We start from the raw sequence: 20,325 nt of genomic DNA on the forward strand, positions 1-20,325 counted from the left end.
CATGTGTTGGGGGATGGGAGTGGCCAGGGAGAGGTCAATGGGGGGAAAAGGAGACATATGTAACACTATATGTAATACTTTAAACAATAAAGAATCAAATAATAATAATAATAATAATTTATAACTTTTAATTCATGGCTATTACATATTCCACAACAATAGCTTTAGTTGTTATCTAAAGTTTATTGCATACATTTAATTAATGAAATTAAATATATATCATATATTAAATGAAAAAGTTAGGGACTTTAATTCTTATAAACAAATGTGAGGTAGGGACGTCCTGGTGAGGTTGAAATGGCCCTGGTGAGGTTGAAATGGCCCCGGTGAGGCTGAGACGGCCCCAGTGAGGTTGGGACTGCTCCAGTGAGGTTGGGACAATAATGGAGACCAGTATAGACTGATGAACAAGGGTAGATGCAGAGGCAGAGCAACATTGAACAGACTGTCAAACTACAGTGGGAAGCCTGGGGAGGGTTTGGGGGGGATTAAGAGATCAACCGAAGGACTTATATGCATGCATATATGATTAACTTAAATAAGAGATCAATCGAAGGACTTGTATGCATGCATATAAGCATAACCAGTGGACATAAGACTCTTGGGTAGGGGGGCCGGGGGATGTCAAGGTGGGGGGGGGAGACATATGTAATACTCTTTGTAATACTTTAAGGAATAAAAATTATATAAAATAAGATGACTCCACTATAATGTGCTAAAATTCAATTTAATTAACTTTTATACATCCCTAGTAAATCAATATTTTAATGAAAAATCATCAATTATACTGTTATCACTACAATACATTGCTTATAAATTTTCAATAAATGGATCATTAACAGTTAGTGAGTAAAAACTGTGTGATTTCTTTAAAAATAGGACAAAGAACAAAATAGTATCCTGAAATAACAAAGGATATTCAGGAAATATTTCTAAAGCAAGTAGACATTCTATTTTTCTTACACAGTACATGTTTTTTAAAAACTTTTTCTGAAGTTTTAAAAATTAGATATATTGTTTTAAATGTAGGTAAGTAGATTAGAGATAAAATATTTATGAGTTTAAAAGAGCTCTGTGTTTCAGCACCATATTTTTGTTGTTTCTGAGAGACATATTACACAAGGATATTTTCTGGTATGTTAATACCCATAGTTCAATCCTACTTCAAATTTGCAGCTACTGAAAACATCTAAATGGGAGCACATGTGAGACTCCTGGTGGTAGCCACTCAGTTGAGCCTCCCCAAATTCCTGATCCACAAAATCACAAGGGAAATAAAAGATTATTTTATGCCACTATGTTTTGGGGTCATTTATTATGAGGCAAGCATTCCAGAAGATAAGTTCAGACAATGCATATACAGAGCTCATTAAAATGTTATAAGCTTTGCCTGACTGGCGTGGCTCAGTGGTTGAGCATTAACCTATGAACCAGGAAGTCACAGTTCGATTCCTGGTCAGGGCACATGCCTTGGTTGTGGGCTCAAGCCCCATGGGGGGCTGTGCAGGAGGCAGCCGATCAGAGATTCTCTCTTGTCCTTGATGTTTCTATTGCTCTCTCCCTCTCCGTTCATCTCTGAAATCAATAGAAAAATAAGTTATAAGCATCATGTTTGCTGGGCAGTGAACATTTGTCATGAGCACCTAATATATATGCAATGGAAGGGGAGCTCTGCTAACATTCCACTCCTGGACTTTCCAACTCCCTTGCCTACTCCTCCCTGAGGGAATGAGGGAGATGTCTCATAGGTAACTGTGAGGACATCATATTGGATGCACTTTTCCTAGCCACTCCCTTTTTTATTTTCAGAAAAGACCTTCCAGTAGAAACCACAGGTTCCCTGCAGTTTTCAGCCCAGATGCTTACCTCAGCAGTGATTATGACAAGAGTGATCTACTATGCTAAGTCTAACTAATTCCGTAATTCAGTATAAGGACATGCCACAAGATATTTTATCCTCGTGTATTTCTTTTGTCTTATCTAGTGATTGAGAAATTAGTTAAGGAAAAGGAATACTATTAATTGAGACCCTCTGCTTCAAATTCAATGATGAACATATTGGCTAAACACAGTCATATTTTGGGATGCAATCATTAGTTTGAACCATATTACATTGGTGATATTTCACTGACTATGACCGACACATTTAACAATTTTTATCAAAACTTTAACACTATATGCATGATCAGAAGTTTTATTTTCTTTTGTCCTGTATTTCTCAGGCCCCTATCAGGTGCCCAGTAATATTGTAAGAGCATTTTCCTGTTGAAAGGAGTAGTTGTTAAATTTCATTTGACTTCAAGTAAGAGAATTGTTTTTTGAAGTATGGCTGAAGACCATCCATATAATGTCAGCTGATGAGTTCATAAAATATGCACCCCTAGTTCCTGCGCTAGACTTATGACATTAACCTCTGGCTGTGGGATCCCAGAATTTGCATCCTATCAGACTCTTCAAGTGATTCTTATGGCAAATACAATCTCATGTAACTTTTTAAGACAAAAGACATATGATCTCAACATACTCTATGATAGTCAAAGTATAGTCAGACTTTAGGTATCAGACTTTATGGAGTCTATTAACAACTAGAGTAGACTCAGAACCCCCCCCCACTCCCCGCCCCCCCCCAAAAAGGCCCACACAGGATAAACTATGCTTTAAAAATTATGTAATATGACAAGGAAAAAATAAAGTTGATTGAATATTTACAATATGGTAAAGACATCTATATGCATTTTATAAGGCACACTTCACCTTTCTTATACAAGGAAAATAAGTACTATTATCTCAATTTTAAAGATGAAGAACTCATCTTAAAAAGAGTTCATGGCCTTGTGTTACGAAGCAGATCAGTGGCTGGGGTTCCTGTTGTGGTGTGTGTGTACCAGAGTTACTGAAGCCAGATTTATTGTCATGTTAGTAAATGACTTAGAAACTGAAAAAAATAAATAATAAAAGAGTTTGGATAACATTGGCAAAGCTGCAACATTATAAATGGCAGAGTTGAGAATCAAAACTAGGTTTCTTTAAAGCACAGCTTAACTATTCAATCTTTGAATTTTGACTGTTGAAGAAATTGGTAATGTTAAGAGAAAAAAGGCTACCAATCAAGAAAATAAAATGGGGATCTTAAAATAATTTTGGAGAAAAATCATGATAGAAAATAAATACAGCAGTCTTAACTTATTTTTCCACTGGATAAAAGTTGTTATTTTGAAAAATAAAAAACATATTTAGGTTTCTATAATTGTTTTATAACAAATAAACTAAATAAAAAATAAAAAGGATGTCTACTTTAATAGATATAATCCTTAGCAAATAGAAATTAGTTGATTATTTTTCACAATTACTATAGAAGTAATTTCTGTAAGTAGTTTTGAGAAACCTGGGGTGTAGAGTGTAGAATAAAATATCAGGCTCTCAGTTACTTGACTAACTTATACTGATAAAATAACGGAATACAATATATCTCTCATTCTTGGTATATAATAAAGAAGCATATTTTAAATAAGGAGTAAAAGCCATCTTAGAGAACTTTTAGGAATTTTACAGTAGACAGGAAAGTAATGAAACTTTGAGCTAGAAATAATTAATAAGGGCTTACAGACATGAAAATCATACTTGAGTAATCTCGTCAACAGAAACGTACTAAATCGACATGAAAGCATTTGCCTACAGTTTTCTATGTCTAATTGCTTTTTGACTATTTTAAACATTTTATGTAACTATAACGCCTTTCAAACTTGCCAACTGTGCCATAGAAATATATATTATTTTCTGTTAAGAAAAATATTAAAGCAAACTATATTGTTTACCTAGGGAAATTTTTATTTCAATTTGCATATATAAAATATCTGTACATTTCCAAAGAGATATACTCCCTTAAATATGCCATCATGAGGAGAAAGTGGGAAAAAGAACAGTAATATATGTGGGAACACATTCTTTCAAAGATAAACTATAAATGGATAGGGAGTAGCCTAAGTTGTCAATCTATGGAGTTAGCATGTTGTTTAAAGATATGATGACTTGAAGAAATACAAAGTGTATTTTGAATAAACTTATTTCAAATTTTTCTGCTACCAATGTTGGAAAGTCAAAGCTACATATATTATAGATATCACTGACTTTTGCAGAATAAAGGACATTTGCCTTTAACATTGAGAAAAGAAAACCCATCTATCAGCTTACTGTTACATTTTTTACTCATCTGAAAATGCCAACCCATCATATCATTAATTTACTACCTTTTTCTTTCTGTTTTGCTTCTGTTTAAACTTGGACATTTATATGACTTGTTTAAAATGACAATTATGAAAATCCATGGATTTTAGTGAAATATATAATGGTGTTTAATTGATTTTTACATAACTTGTATGCATTCTGGTGAAAGGTCACAATTTACATTTATACTCATTTATCTTACTAGATTCAATATTATATGAAAGCAGAAACCTACTTTTGTACTGCACAAAGACAGTCCAAAGAGTACAGAGTGAAATGACAAACTGACTTTTGTTAATTTGAATTACTTTCATTTTCACAGCACAGGGTGAAGGGGATAAAATTGCCATAAGATATTTTATATATTCGGTATATACCAAAAGCCAATTTGGCAAATTGAAGAATTCCAACAACCTAAGATTGTGTGCTTTAATAAAAAATACCTTTAAATATTAAACTATGTCTTTTTCCTCCTCTGAATTTAGTTTTAGGCTGATTGTGGTAGACTTACCTTTTTAAAAAATAAACCCTTGCTGTATTTCTTACAAGTTACTTGGCCAATTGGAGTCCAATGTGAGATTTAATAATGTGCAAAACACCAAAAATACAATGATATTGAAAACCACTATGCATTGAGCTTCTGTTACCTTATCGCCTTCGGAGAATGTGATTCCATCGACGGCTCTTTTCCATGTGATCTCTGGAATAGGCTCCCCTTCCGCTTCACAGATGAGTGTGACTTGGCCATTCTCATATGTAGTTTCATTTTTTAGCTGTATTATGTGAGGCTGTACTGTAAAGAATACATACATTACTCCATCTGTACTGGAGGAAAATATTTCTATTTAGACCTAAAATCCATAATGGGCATTTGAGTCCACAGTAGTATGATATGGAATTGTTAACATTGCAGCAGGCATGGCAGCATGCTTTGCTTTAGAGGGGGGCTGACAGAGTTGCAAGGAACAGGTGAAAAAATTTCCAAAAATAGTTCACATCGATGATCACTATAAACTAACTAGAGGACCGGGGTATGACATTCATGTACTCGTGGGTGGGAGGTCCCTCAGCCCAGCCTGCGCCCTTTGTCAGTCCAGGAGCCCTCAGGGGATATCCGACTGATGGCTTAGGCCCACTGCCAAGACATACTTAGTGCTGCTGTGGAGGAGGGCTGCTGTGCTGGTCGTTCTGCTGTTCGGCCAATTTGCATATTAAACTTTTATTATATAGGATTTGAAGTGGGTTAGATACCAACATATGTATTATAATTCCTTCCAACATATTGCCATCTTAAGAGTCACTTTATTATGTATTTTTCTCTTAAACCACAAATTAAAATTTTCCCTTTTAAAGCCACATGTGTGTTTAAGTGTGAGTGTGTCTGTGTCTGTGTGTGTGGGGGTGGCATGGCATCCACTTAGTGAGTCATTATCTCCTAAGCTTTTAAAACAATATCACCAAGGAGAAAACAATGATGACTGTATCCTGAATATGTAGTCAGGTATACTTAGCACAATATCTAAAATGTTTATTAATAAAGATACAAAAATACTGTTTATTTATATCATCCTAGTTGACTTGTTTTTACCTCAATTTACCTTAACAATATTACTTGGCACTGTAACTATTTCTTTATAATTATCTTAATCTTGAAGATTAGATTCCTGATATCAGAAATATAGCATACATAATTTTTAACAATTAAGTGTTTATTCCATTGAATTAATACATTTAGTTACATTTCCACTATATATATACATTACTTTGTGTCAAACACAATACAATATTTTTCAGTATTATCATACAAAAGTGATTACAACAGTGATGTGGCATATATAATGTATTATTTTCTATTTGATAACATGAAAATATTAGAAAAATTTTTTAATATCTGTTCTTACTTACTGCCATTCTTACAAGTAAATAAACAGTATTTGATACGAACCCCTTGAGGTAGCTTGAGAACATTACCCTTTGGAATGAACTCAGACACCATCATTTCTAAGTAATTATTTTTTTATGCTGAGTCAGACTTATTTAATGTTTTAGGTTTTAAAGGGAACAATTTTTTTAAATGAATAATACTGCTGAAACAAATTATGGGCTTTCTATAATTTCTAATAAATTTAAGTTTGTTTACTCTTCCCTCTACGTGAACAATTTTTGCCTGACTCGGCTTTGCTGATATCTCATCGCTAAATATTTTTGTGGAGATGCATTTTATCATTACCTTCTGAGTAACTTTCCAACACCAAGCTAGTCAAAATAATAGCCCTTTATACCCAACACCACCTGGTTTGCCCATTTTCACATTCTTTTTTGAATATTTTGTTATTCCAAATTTTATTTAATTATTTTAATGTATTTTGGTCTAGTCTTTGTCTGTCTCACTCTGCCATGATATAATGAAAATTTATGAAAATGTCTTTGGTTCAGAAAATATTTCTATTATGTGATTACAGGATCAGTTGGCAGAGAGCGTGTCCACGTGTATTACCATTCAGCTCTTGCTCTGTAGCCATAGTCCCCTGCATCTGCCTACTGCAAACACTGGCCCTTCTTACCCTTACAGAGTTCTCCCTCCTTCCTTTCCTGTCTCAGCTGTGAAAGCATTTTGTCAACAGTGTTTTTAAAAATGGAGAAAATATACTAAATGTTAGTACTGCATATGAGTTTTAGTGTTATGCTTTTTAAAGAGAACACTCATATACAGTGGGGCCTTGACTTACGAGTTTAATTCGTTCCATGACGGAGCTCGTAAATCAAATTACTCATATGTCAAATCTTAAAGTGAACGAGTGAGACACGTGATGCTGGGCTGATGTTGTGGCATTCACTGTGACGTTCGCTGCACCAACTAGCGGTGGGGTATATGAAGCTGGCTCATAACCCGAATTTTAGCTCGCAACTCAAAGCAAAAAACGGCTGAGAGACGGCTTGTATCTTGAAAAACTCGTTAGTCAGGACACTCGTCACGGCCCAACTGTACTAAATATTCACCAGCAAAATTGTTTTTCTTCTTGAAAACATAATAAAAGCAAAACAAATACTTTTTAAAAAGCATACTAGTTCTTAACTCTCTATAAGGTTGCCAAATAAGGTAATATAGCTTTTAGTAATTATGGAAGATATTTATATTATATTTCTTTTTGATGAAATGAAATGGGAATATTTAATTACAGTTACATGACAATGTGGCCTAATTATAGCCTCATAGGTGTGCTCTTTAGAAATATAATGAAAGTACAGCTGATCCCAACATATTTCATTTTAAGATTTATGAAGAGCAACGAATATCTATACTAATAAAAGCCTAGGTGGCCCTCGCGTCCTTGTGCCCTAACATCCTCACAAGATGGCCACCCCCATTTCTTCACAAGATGGCCACCCTCATGTCATCACAAGATGGCCACCTCCACATTTTCACAAGATGGCCGCCACAAGATGTTCACCTCCACATTGTCACAAGATGGCCGGCAGGGGAGGGTAGTTGGGGTTATCAGGTCAGCAGAAGGGGGCAGTTGGGGGCTATTGGGCCAGCAGAGGAGGGAAGTTGGGGGCATCCAGGCCAGCAGGGGAGGGCAGTTGGGGCAACCAGGTGAGCAGGGAAGAGCCGTTGGGGGCGACCAGGCTGGCCGGGGAGGGCAGTTGGGGTTGACCGGGCTGGCAGGGGGGGGGAGCAGGTGGACGTCACCTGAGAGGGCACAGGCCGGGTAGGAGAAACACCCTCCCCCCTCCAGTGCACAAATTTCATGCACCAGTCCTCTAGTATCTATATATGAGATCCCAGTAGTGTAACTAAATGAATTTTCTTCAAACCTCTGTATGAGTCAGCCAATATTTCACAAAAATTTACATGTATAATTTCATGTAATTCTTAAAACAATTCTATCTGGTAGCTGCAATTTTAAAATATATTTTAGAGATGAAAAATGGAGATTTAATTTTGGAAAGTTAAACAGTTCATACAAGTGACAGAGTAAAATTGACCCAGACCTCCCTCTAGACATAACAGTTTTAACCACTATGCTATAATACTTACCAAAGACTTGTAGGAATGCCTGTTTTTCATCTTCTCCTGCCTTATTTGTGGCCCTGCAGACATAATGGCCTCCATCACTATTGATTATGTTTCTGACAGTGAGCTCTGTATTGCTTCCTTTCAATATGTACTTTTCACTTTCTTCAATGAACTTGCCATTCCTAAAGAAAAGAAAAGAGGTTGATCTTCATAAATCAGGCTTCACAACTCAGGAGACAATCATATTCAACTTTTTAAAAAATATAGTCTTATTGATTTCAGAGGGGAAGGGAGAAGGAGAGATAGAATCAATGATAAGAGAGAATCATTGATCCACTGCCTCCTACATGCCCCACACTGTGGATCAAGCTTGCAACCCACGCATGTGCCCTGACAGGGAATTGAACCATGAACTCCTGGTTCATAGGTTGACAATCAACCTATTGATTTCCAGCCAGGCATCATACTTAACTTTTTGATCTGTAGTTGGTAATAATTTCATAGCTCTTGATAAACAAGGCTATAATCCAATCTAAAGGATACTTCTAGTAGCCCAGAAAAACTTAACGTATTAAAGTCATACTTTAAAATAGTTTTGACTTTATAGACAAGAATAACATTTGAGTTATGTTGAAATATTGATGCCAATCTTAGGCAAAAGAGCACATTGGTTCAATCTGTACTTTGATTATTAAACCAAAAAAGTTTATTTGATGATTTTAACTCTATGTACCTTTTTAATGTTGGTGAGTTAACACGTATTTATGAAAACTTTATTTACTAGGTTCCTGAGACACATTAATAGAATTTCTATGGAAACCTACTTTAAGTTTCAAAGTAAATGCAATTTAAATATGCAACCGATTTATTCTGAAAACATGTACTGCCAATAAGAGGGTAAGATGAAGTAATTATGTGAAAATGCAGTTAGACAAATTATGCTGAATATAATGATCTAATTCCCTAGTGAGGAGAAATCATTTAAAAAATAATTTTCTTCTTAGATTTGAATATTTAACACTTTCCATGTTCTTTCCGGACTGAAGCCGTATTTATTCTGCCCTAATCCTAGCCTTTGTGGTACACTAAGACAATGTCTTACACACTGTTTTATAACAACTATAGCAAGAAATATTTTAAATATCTTTAAATCTGAAACAATGCCCCTTAATATGTGTGACACCTTCTTATATTGCATATTTTTTTCATTCTGTTTATTGTCATGTCCTCTCCCTCCAATTCTTTCTTCCAGCTCTCCTTCTATATGTTTCTTATAATGGTGCTTTAGATGATTGAATAGATTTTAATGTCCACTGATATAAAAAGTTTAGGATCTGTTCTTAGGGATGGAAAGACTTACTTTTCCATACAAATATAAATTTAAAAAGAAAAATCTCTAAAAGGATTATAAAGTATTTCCTCTATAGAAACAGAACATTTACTTGATAAACTAAATGACCTTTCAAGTGAACTTTGGCTTTGCTTTCTAGAAAGCACTGGCACATATCTTCATATAATCCTTATCCTTCTATATCTCAATAACATCTGCTTGTTCAGTTTCTATTGATATCTCTAAAAATATCATGAAATGTGCAAAAATATCATAAGGGTAGAGTGCAAAAGTAGAGTTTATAAACTACTAATAGCAAATGTATATATAGCACTCTGTACTTTTAACTTAAAAATATTTTTACTAACCCTATATTTACAATTATAAAAAATGACATTTCAGCATTTTTCTCTAGAATTTCATGTATAAAGAGATCTTTCAGTGCAGTTGGTGATACAATCTATTTCTCAATCTATTCAGTGAAAAATATTGATTTGTTTAATACTATGACTATTAATAAAATAATAATACACTAGAAGTTTCAATAACATGTGTTTTATACAACGTTTTGCCTATATTATTTACCTGTGTGAATTCTCACAAGTAGCCCATAGATGTGTATTTTCCCTCTCTGCTCTCATTCACAGATCGCAACTAAAATTTTTAGTACAATTTCCATATCCCTCAATTCAAACAGTAATATAAGGAGCAGATTAACTAACTTCCAGTGTTCTTTCTGATAAGGAGAGTTATTTCCTTACCTCATGTGAAATATTGTACTAATATAGAGGCCAGGCACATGAAACTCATGCGTGGGTACAGTCCCGATCAGGGCAATCTTCCCCAGCTGCCTGCAGCTGGCCCTGCCCTCCCCCCCCGCACCAACCCCTGGTTCCCTGTTTGCCATCAGGTGATTGGTGCCTGGTGGCCAGGGGAAGGGACCAAGAGGTAGTCAGTGAGCTTCATAGTGACTGATCCAGCAGTCGTTCTGGGCATTCCGCTGTTAGGGTCAATTTGCATATTATCCTTTTATTATATAGTATGATTGAAATGTAGCAAATGAATGAGACATGGGCACTTATCATGAAAAATTCACATGACTGACAGTAATAGAGGGTACTATAGATCCCATTACTAAGTTAATAACTCTTTGGGTTGTGTTTTTAGGGAGAATGAGAAGATATCTACTATAGTTGAAAAGGTGGGGACTGAGAAATAATCATGGGAATGCTAAACTTAGCATAGACAATATCAATCATATTATAATAAGTTATGTGGTGCCAAGTGGGTACTTGAATTATCGGGGGGATTACATGGTAAATTATATAACTGTCTAACCACTAAACTGTATGCACCTGAAACTAATATAAAATAATGTCAACTGTAATTGAAAAATAAAATTTAAAAAAATACAGTGTAAAAAATGAAATGCAAAAACATGAAGTGTGCAATGTAAAAAATGAATGAATGAAAAAAGAAACACGCCTTAGAGACAGAATGATCAGCACTATGGGTACACCTTTGACTTGGGTTAAGTCACTCTGCTGATCTCTAACAGTTGAATCTAACCAATATAAATGAAACCAAAAGCATAATAGCCTTTTAAATAAAATTCAAAAACAACGCTTTCCTTCTGGACATAATGAAAAGGTCGCAACTATTTTTTCATGAGCCTGATTAGGGACACAGACCAGAGGGAATTGTGGGTACACAGCCTACCTGTACCAAGAGATGGTGGGCTCAGGAGAGCCAGAGGCCCTGCAGGATAATGTCATCTCTTCTCCTCGCTCTGCTGTGGCATTGAAGGATTTCTGAGGCATTGTGATTGCTGGTGGCACTGAAAAACAGATGAACATAGATAAAGAGAGATGAAGAACATTTCAGCATCAAACAAACTGTCAAACTACAGCGGGAAGACCCGGGAGGGTGGCGGGGGGGGTAAGAGATCAACCAAAGGATTTGTATGCCTGCATATAAGCATAATCAATGGACACAAGACACTGGGGGGTAGGGGAGGCCGGGGGAAGGTCAAGGGGGAAAAAAGGAGACATATGACTACTCTTTGTAATATTTTAAGCAATAAAACGATTTTTTTTTTTTAAAGAAAAGAACATTTCAGCAGTACCAATGGGACATTTTTACCACCACTTTTGCTGTTGTTGTTTATACTAAGCTATAAAATATTTTTAAATGTTTTTATCAATTTTTAGAGAGAGAGGAAGGGAAAGTGGCAGATATATATATATATATATATATCAATGAAAGAGGAACTTCATCAATTGGCTGCCTCCCACATGGCTCCCACTGGGGATGAAGCCCGCTACTCAGGCATATGCCCTGACCAGGAATTGAACCAGTGACCTCTTGGTTCCTGGATTGACACTCAATCGCTGACCCACGTGGGCCGGGCCTAAGATTTAAAACTTGATAGTCAACATCTGTACTTACATCAACAGGCTGACTTGATCTCAAATGACTTTAAGATCATAGATCTACTTTCTGATGTAGAATAATTAGATGATTTACTCTCTGCCATTATACTATTTTGAATCTATCAAACTAGACTAAACAATAAAATAGACATTTTGGTATATATATACTTTTATAAAATACTGTTCACAAAAAGACAGGCTCTACTACCCTGACTTACAGCAGTGCTGAGATCTACTTGGAGCATGAATGGATTTCCTATTTGGGTTCTCCTCAGTATATGTAATTCTATAAGCAATCATTCACTGCTTCAAGACAGGGCTTTCAAATTAGATGTCAAACCATAATGTTCCTTCTGATTAACTGCATTTAATTTCTTTAAACAACTATAGACCATTTTATAAAGAGAAACTGCTCAAGCCATAGAGAGTATGAAATAGATTTTCATGAACAATTCAATTTAAAATTAAGCTTCCCCAATTTCTAACTAATTACATTACAAAAACTGTGTGTGCTGCACATTTCATACTTGTTGAAACTGTTACTGAAATGCACTGTTTGCAATAAACAAATCAATAACATCCATAAGAGAAGCTAAATTTCAAAGGACAGCATAAATTTTGATTTAATGCACACTTTTATGATTTTCTATTTAATCTGACAAGACGATATTCCCCAAATTAGTTATATTAATAGATTTGTTTTTAACATATAACAAACAGTATGACCAGACTGGCATTAACCAGTGTGATTTTAATTAAATATCCCAACATGGCATTCAGGTCAGCATTAATGCTGCATTACCGCCATTGATAGTGGGAAGAGGAGCTGATATGTATCTTAGTAATTAATCACAATAAATCAAGTTTCTCCCCTTATGAATTCAGGTACAAGGGGGCATAATCTGACATGCTGTCTCTAAAGTAACACAATAATTACTAGTGTTATAATAGGATGGACTTTTTTCACATATTAACTCTGCATTTTAAGTACATTGAAATTTAACATTCTGTAACCCATTTGCCTACTCTTGTAATTATGAAAAAAATAACATTTTAATAAAAATGCATTGCTTTTCATTTGATTATTATAAATGTAGTTATAAGAACACTATGCCTGGTTTTTATTACAGCAATGAAGATTTTTAACCCTTTAGAGAGCTATAATGAAAATAAACACCTCAAGAGAAATTCTCTGCACAGGAAAGTATTTTCAAACATAGAAACTCTTCCAAATGGAGAGTCACATACCCTGGTGGCTGTCCTGTTACTAACCTAAAAAAGTTATTTATTTTTATTATAATTTTCTTTTCTAGATAGTGTACTGCATATGCTGGATGATCTGTAAGAACTGACAAATATTGACACTTATGTTTTGATACATTGACTTTCCTAGTGATATATACATTCTTATAGTATAGATTAGCAGAAAATATAAATATTATATATTTACATCGAACTTTAAAGAATAATTCTAGAACTATTTTGAAGAGTAATAGCATTTAAATTTGCAGAGATGTTCACTAGTTCAAATGTCAAAAAGTCCTGGAAGTTTTTTAGCCACTGTTTTAGACTATAGAGTATTTTTTGTATATTTACCTAGTTATAAGTATGCTATTGAGTTGGATTAAATAACTTTAAATGGAATTACCATTATATTTCATTCAAATTTATTTTTCTCTCATAAATCCCACATTTCCTCTATTTTAACATTCTCATGGGTTTTGATCCTACTCAACTACATGCACCTGAACTCTATCAAGCCCACATCACTCAGACACGTGGGGCCATGTGTTCAGACCATACGTTCAAGCCAACAACTATAGGTGTTGGCTATAATTGTGCTGGGAGGGCTCTGCCCTCCAAGCTGGGACTTGCACATGGCAATGAGAGGACCGTGCCCTCTCATCAGTCCGAGGCTTGAACCTGTCCAAACACTATAGCCACTCTCCACAATTTTCTAAAGGTTTTGCCAGCTGCCGATGGCAAGGTGGGAGGAGAAAGCTCTCTTATATATGGATATTTCAAACTGTGTTAGAGAGCAGCCTTCACAAAAAACCCATTTGTCCTGCTTTCTGACCTATCTCTCTGCCTTGCCAGGATAATCGTGTGGCACAAGTGATAGCATTTAAAAGCCTTTAGCCTTCTAATTCCTGCTCTTTCCAGCTATGAGCCCTGAGTTGTCTTCTACTGCCATGTCTACTGTGTGGTCCTCTGTTCTTTGTAACTTGGGTGCAATAAAAACTTCTCTTTGCTATATAATAATTAACATATACGCATATATAAGCATATATATAAAATTTATATATATATATATATAATTTCAGTTTATGTAAAACTGAAATTATTTTGAAGTCAGTACAGTATGGGAGACTAAAATATTTTGATGTCAGAATATAGGTATAAGGATGCAATATCATATTGAAAACAAACATATTGCTAGGGCATAGTATTAAAATGCTTAAAATAATGTTTATAACTTTGTTCGCTATATTGAAATATATAAGAATGTGAGCTTCCAGCCAAGATGTAGAAACAACTCAAAATGTTTACACATTGCATAAAGTAACTGTTTTCAAGATATTGTCAATCAGTTAACAAAATGATTCAACAGTGATCTCTGAAATATGAGAGGAAATGAGGTAAGTCCTATTACTGTCCCAGGCTACTGTCTAGAGAGAGTTTCTAAGCTGTGGTACAAAGAGGAGGAGCCCAGTTGGGATCTAGAGGTCTGAGGAGCCAGGGCAGGTGGTCTGGGAAGTCAGGTGTCTGGCTGTGTGTCACAGGACAGAGTGCCAGACCGGAGAGGTGCACAAGGAGGACTTCCTGAGATTTGCAGTGAGTTCCCTTGGGTTCTTCAGATGAGTACTGAGGAGTGCAACCATGAGAGGAAACTTCTGAGGCCAATTAGAAGGAATAATTTCCAAAGCTCAAGTAGAGCAAAGAACAGTCCCTATTCCCACGGCCAGAATAAAAAATTTAAAATACCTCATAGTGCATGTGAAATAGAGCAATCGGAAATACTGTACCTCAGAAGTGGGGCAAAATAAGCTCTGGAGTATTCTCCCCACCTAACAAAGCTTAAAGGAATAAACTGAACCGATTAAACTGTTACCAAGGACCTTATCTGAATTCCTGGATAAAGACCCAAAAGATTTAAAGAAAAACAAAAATATTCAGCACATTACAGAGGTAAAATCCACATCTGGCATCCAAATAAAAATTATTAAATATGCAAAGAAGGAAGAAATATGAGACATGAAGACGTAAATATACAATCAACCAAAACTGACCCAGAAAAGACCAAGATGGTATAATTAGTGGATAAGGACAGTAAAGCAGTTATGAAAACTGCATTCCATATGTTCAAGAATCTAAAAGAAAAACTGATCATGTTAGAGACTTAGAAGATATTTTTAAAAATCAAGTTTCTACATATTAAAACTACACAGTCTGAAATCAAAAGTACATGAGATAGAACTAATAGTAGATCAAACATTGCAGAAGTAAAGATTATTAACTCGAACTTCTATCAACAGAGACTACCCAAATCTTAATACATGAAGAAAAAATAGGTAAAGGGGAAGAAACAGGACAGAGAGCAGTGGAATAAGTTCAAGTAGCCAAATAACTGAAATTGGAGTTTTAAAAATCTATGTCATAAACAATATTTGAAGAGCTAACATCTAAAACATTTTCTAATGTTATAAGAAGTATAATATACATTTGTCAACAAAACATAAATACAAGAATAATGAGATTGAAATCACAATGAGGTATATTGTATTCAAACTGCTTAAAATAAGTGATAAAGAGAAAATCTTCAAAAATCTGGCAGGACCGGGTGGGTGGCACCCTTGACGTGCAGAGGCACACAATCAGGATAAGAACAAACTTTTGATCTAAAATAACTTGGCCTAAGATAAAGGCTCAGGATTTTTTAAGGCACTGAAAGAGGGGAAAGAACTGTCAACTCAGAATTCTATACTGAGCAAAATTTTATTTCAAATATTAAGGTGAAATCCTTTCTCAGACATGAAGTGCGTGAAGTTAATAATTGTGAGCAAACGTGCACTGTAAGAAATGCTAAAGGAAGTTATTTGGGCATTTAGGAACTGATGCCAGATGGAAATCTGAATACACCAAGTGAAAGTGTCTTTATTCGTAGGTGACATAAATATCTAGGTAGAGAAACCTATGAAAGCTAACAAAAGGTACTGCACCTAATAATTTAATTTACTAATGTTAAAATGCATGCAAAGTAACGAGAATTGGATTAGTAGATTGGTAATGTAAGGGGAGAAATGTCCTCAAGAGAATAGTAAAATAATTTGGGTTATTTAACCTAAAAAGAAAAAATAATAATAATAATTATCAAATAAAATAGTCTTTGTGATTGCAGTAATGACACTTTTGTACAAAATAATTAGAAACTGGAGAAATCATTCCCAAAGTTATTCACTGCTTTCTGAATACAAAACTCCAAAATATTCCTTGAAGTGATAAAATATCACTTCTGTCCTTGAAGCACCAATGGTGTAGTTAATGAGATAATTTCATACATAAATGGCTAATTTCAAGTCAGTGTGGAAGTTACACTGACAGAGAGATTACAGAGATGCAGTCTGATGACAGCTCAGCTGGAAAAGTTCTAAAATATCTCGGGGGATACTTGAATGTCTGTTAATTGACTTTTAGTGAAGACAAAGACTTTGGAATTTACGATGGACGGGAAACTGCCCTAGCTATCCCCGATGTCATTTTCTGCACTGATCATTTGCATCTGGACTCACCAACTTGTGAAGCCGAATTTGATTACTGACAGGCCCCTTCCCCAACCCTTCAGCCCCACAAGGGTTCCTTCAGATTTCTCACTCAGATCTCGGTGGTTTACACTGAAGACACAGCACTACCCTTGTGTGTGAACAGGGCCCTGGGAATCTTGCCCACACAATTGTCTCTCGAAGGCCTGATGCTCACCTGCATTCTTTTCCTCTTACCACACCACATACTTTCCTTTAGAATAAAGTCTTTCCATGTGCATATTCTGTGTGATCTGGTGGCTCCTTTCAAATACCTAACTTTTGAAATTTTACAGGGATGTACCCAGTGCTATGAGAGCTCATGGAGAAAATCATGTAATAAGGCAGATGAAATTTTTTTAAAACTTGCTAGAAATAAGAGTTGAACAAAATTTTTCAGTGTGAACCAAAATCAATCTGGCCAAAAAAGAGAGAGAAAACCATGTTTTAGACAGAATTGCAAACTTTTTCATCCTATTGCAATTAATATTTTAAGGAGGGTTGCACACTCTTTACTCCTGGTAAAACTAAGTGTACCTGCCTAAAGGGGAAAATCATACTGTACTTGAAAATAAAATCCATTTCAGGGAACTAATCTTACTTACAGTTGGAACTTACTTAATTTGTACCTAACTAAAATTAAAATTCTATCTGCTTCTTAACTAGTTTCCCTGTGAAAAATACAAATGGAACAGCCTGATGAATCTTAGAGGGAAGGGGGGAGGGGGATATGAGAAGACATTAACCAAAGAGTTCATATGCATATATGCATAGCCCATGGACACAGACAATAGTGTCATAGGCCTGGGAGGAGGCAAAATTGGGATGGAAGGGGTCAATGGGGGAAAAAGAGGGACATCTGTAATACTTTAAACAATAAAGATAGATTTTAAAAAGACACATGTTCTGGATGCCTACACTTTTATTAAAAGCCACTAAATATTAGGCAAACAAAAAAGGAAGGCAATGCCTAACCATATGGCTCAGTGGTTGAGCATCAAACTATGAATCAGGAGGCCATGGTTCAATTCCCAGTCAGGGCACATCCCCAGGTTTCAGGCTGATCCCCAGTAGGAAGCCTGCAGCCAATCAATGATTCTCTCGCATCATTGATGTTTCTACCTCTCTCTCCCTCTCCTTTCCTTTCTGAAATCAATAAAAAAATATTTTTAAAAAATGGAAGGCAAGAGATAACTGGTCATAAGTAACTTGCAGTGAGAATGAAATACTGACATTGCTTCCTAAATTATTCCTTAATGCAAAACTTATGAATGTTGCTACAAATTAAATTACACACGAATTATGCTGAGTGCCATTCATGTCCACACGTGTCAGATGGTACCTTGTAGGTACCTTTTACTTTACTGATTGCTTCTATGAAATGAAAAAAAAAATAGGGTACATTATTGAGGTATCCTGAGGCCCTTTGTAGACTTAAAATTTTGTTATAAATGATAGAATTGCCTTCTGTACATATCAACCAATTGTTACAGGGGGGAAAAACACACAAAAAACAAAGACTAATCTCCACATGACTATCAGGAAACTGCCACCTAGAGGACAGTTTCCTGATAGATGAGTTCAGTTGGAGGACCTGTTGCAAATCATGGTAAAATGCTGCCTTCTTTTTATTCAGAAATTAAATGGAGTATGTTGCGAAGTGGATACATGCTTTTCTACAGCCTTTCAAGTAGGACATTATGCCCCTTTACGTGTACTGAGGAAATTCTAGGCAAAGGAGAAATACAGATCAAATAAAGGTAAGAGACTATATTAACTATTCACACCAATTATTAATCTAGAGGAGAAAGGCAAGAAAGATGTGCCTAGATCTTCATAAGTGGTCTATCAAATTATCTATTATCTGAAAATTTCTAAATTATTAGTTGAATAGGAGTTAAGGGGAAAACAACAACATATTTTAGTCCTCTGTATTCCCAGACTGCTAATCTTTGAAATTTAATGGTATCATTAGGGAGAAAAACACTTAGTAAAATTTTAAAAATGTATATTATTTTTATAAGTTACAAATTCCCTCATAATTTGCAGTCATTAAACTGACTTAAAATACCTCTCTGCCTAGTTGTCAATTATATTATTGATATACAAGAGGCTAGTTCACTTTAAATTTGTACATAGGCTTCATAGAAAAATCCTGACTTTACATTTTTTATAAAAACAAAATTATTTCTCCTAGTTTCCTTAACTTTAATAAATAGCTAAAAATAGGTGGGAATCCAAAATCACTGTCTGAATGTCATTGCAGTAGCAAAGTGCACTGTCCAATCAGGTACCTATTTGCACAAATATCTGTGGTCATTGTCATCACTGTTGATTGTAATGTTCAAAGGAAGATTAAAGACACATTGCTTTAAAATTATATGACTAGTTGTTTTCATCTACTCTCAATTGATGCTGGGTCATTATCCCAAGTTTGAATTGGCAGTTAGTGGATCATTCTTTACAAATTTACAAAAGATTCAGAAAATAATGAATCCTTATACCTTACAAACATATTTTACAAAAATATTTCTATCAGCTATGTTTTACATCTAAAAGTTATTTCCAGATCTTGAATTGATATGAACATTTTCTGAATAGCTTTGAAGAGATTCTATTGAACTAATGGCTAGGAACCTGATGAGGGGAGCCTGGGTATAGGTTAAAAAGGAGAAGTGACTTGATCGTCATTTAAAGAACGTACCCAAGATTTGTGTGTAAGTGTGCCTGTGTGTTTATGTGTGTGTAATATAATGACCTAGTAAAAATGCCCCGTAATTTATAAAAAAGATGGCAAGCCATCATATATATATCTATATTCTAATAAAAGAGAAACATGCAAATTGACCACACCTCTGATATGCCCTAAGCCATGCCCACCAGCCAATCAGAGCGACTATATGCAAATTAATCCAACCAAGATGGCGGCCGGCAGCCACAGAGCTGGAGCAAGCAGAAGGCTTGGTTGCCCTGGCAACAGAGGAAGCCAAGCTTCTCACTTGCCCTGGCCGGCTGTGGCCTCTGCTCAAGGTAACAAAGTTTCAATTATAGAAGATAAATAAATCCCAGATACCTGCTTCCAGCCAGACTCCACTGGGAGCTTGAGGGGCTGGGGGCCATGGCCAGCCTGTCAACAGCCATCAGCCCCTATCCAGGCTGGCCACACCCTCATGGGGTAAGAGTCCCTGCTGGGGGGCTTGGCCAGCCTGAAAACAGCCATTGCCCCTCACCCAGACTGGCCAGGCTCTCCACCAGATTCCCCCACCCTTAAGGGGGTGTGGACAGCCTGAAAATGACCCTCAGCCCCTCTCCCAGGCTGGCCAGGCACTCCACCAGGGACCCCCACCCTGAAGGGGGTTTGACCAGTCTGAAAATGGCCTTCAGCCCCTCACCCAGGCTGGCCAGGCACCCCAGCAGGATCCCCACCCTCATCCAGGACACCCTTCAGGGCAAACCAGCCAGCCCCACCCATGCACCAGGCCTCTATCCTATATAGTAAAAGGGTAATATGCCTCCCAG

The 20,325-nt window shown here is 35.9% G+C and overlaps 1 protein-coding gene across 1 annotated transcript in view; it reads right to left on the reverse strand.

Annotated features, from left to right (window-relative positions):
- Positions 1–20,325, reverse strand: part of NCAM2 (neural cell adhesion molecule 2) — a 158,938-nt gene that overhangs the window by 118,550 nt on the left and 20,063 nt on the right. The window contains exons 6-8 of the mRNA XM_006756902.2: positions 11,295–11,412; positions 8,267–8,427; positions 4,872–5,017 (exon numbers count right to left, since the gene is read on the reverse strand). Coding sequence (XP_006756965.1) covers positions 4,872–5,017; positions 8,267–8,427; positions 11,295–11,412 — 425 coding nt within the window. The remainder of the gene's footprint in view (positions 1–4,871; positions 5,018–8,266; positions 8,428–11,294; positions 11,413–20,325) is intronic.

The sequence above is a fragment of the Myotis davidii genome, unplaced genomic scaffold, assembly GCF_000327345.1.
Source record: "Myotis davidii unplaced genomic scaffold, ASM32734v1 scaffold2034, whole genome shotgun sequence".
Taxonomy (NCBI): Eukaryota; Metazoa; Chordata; class Mammalia; order Chiroptera; family Vespertilionidae; genus Myotis; species Myotis davidii.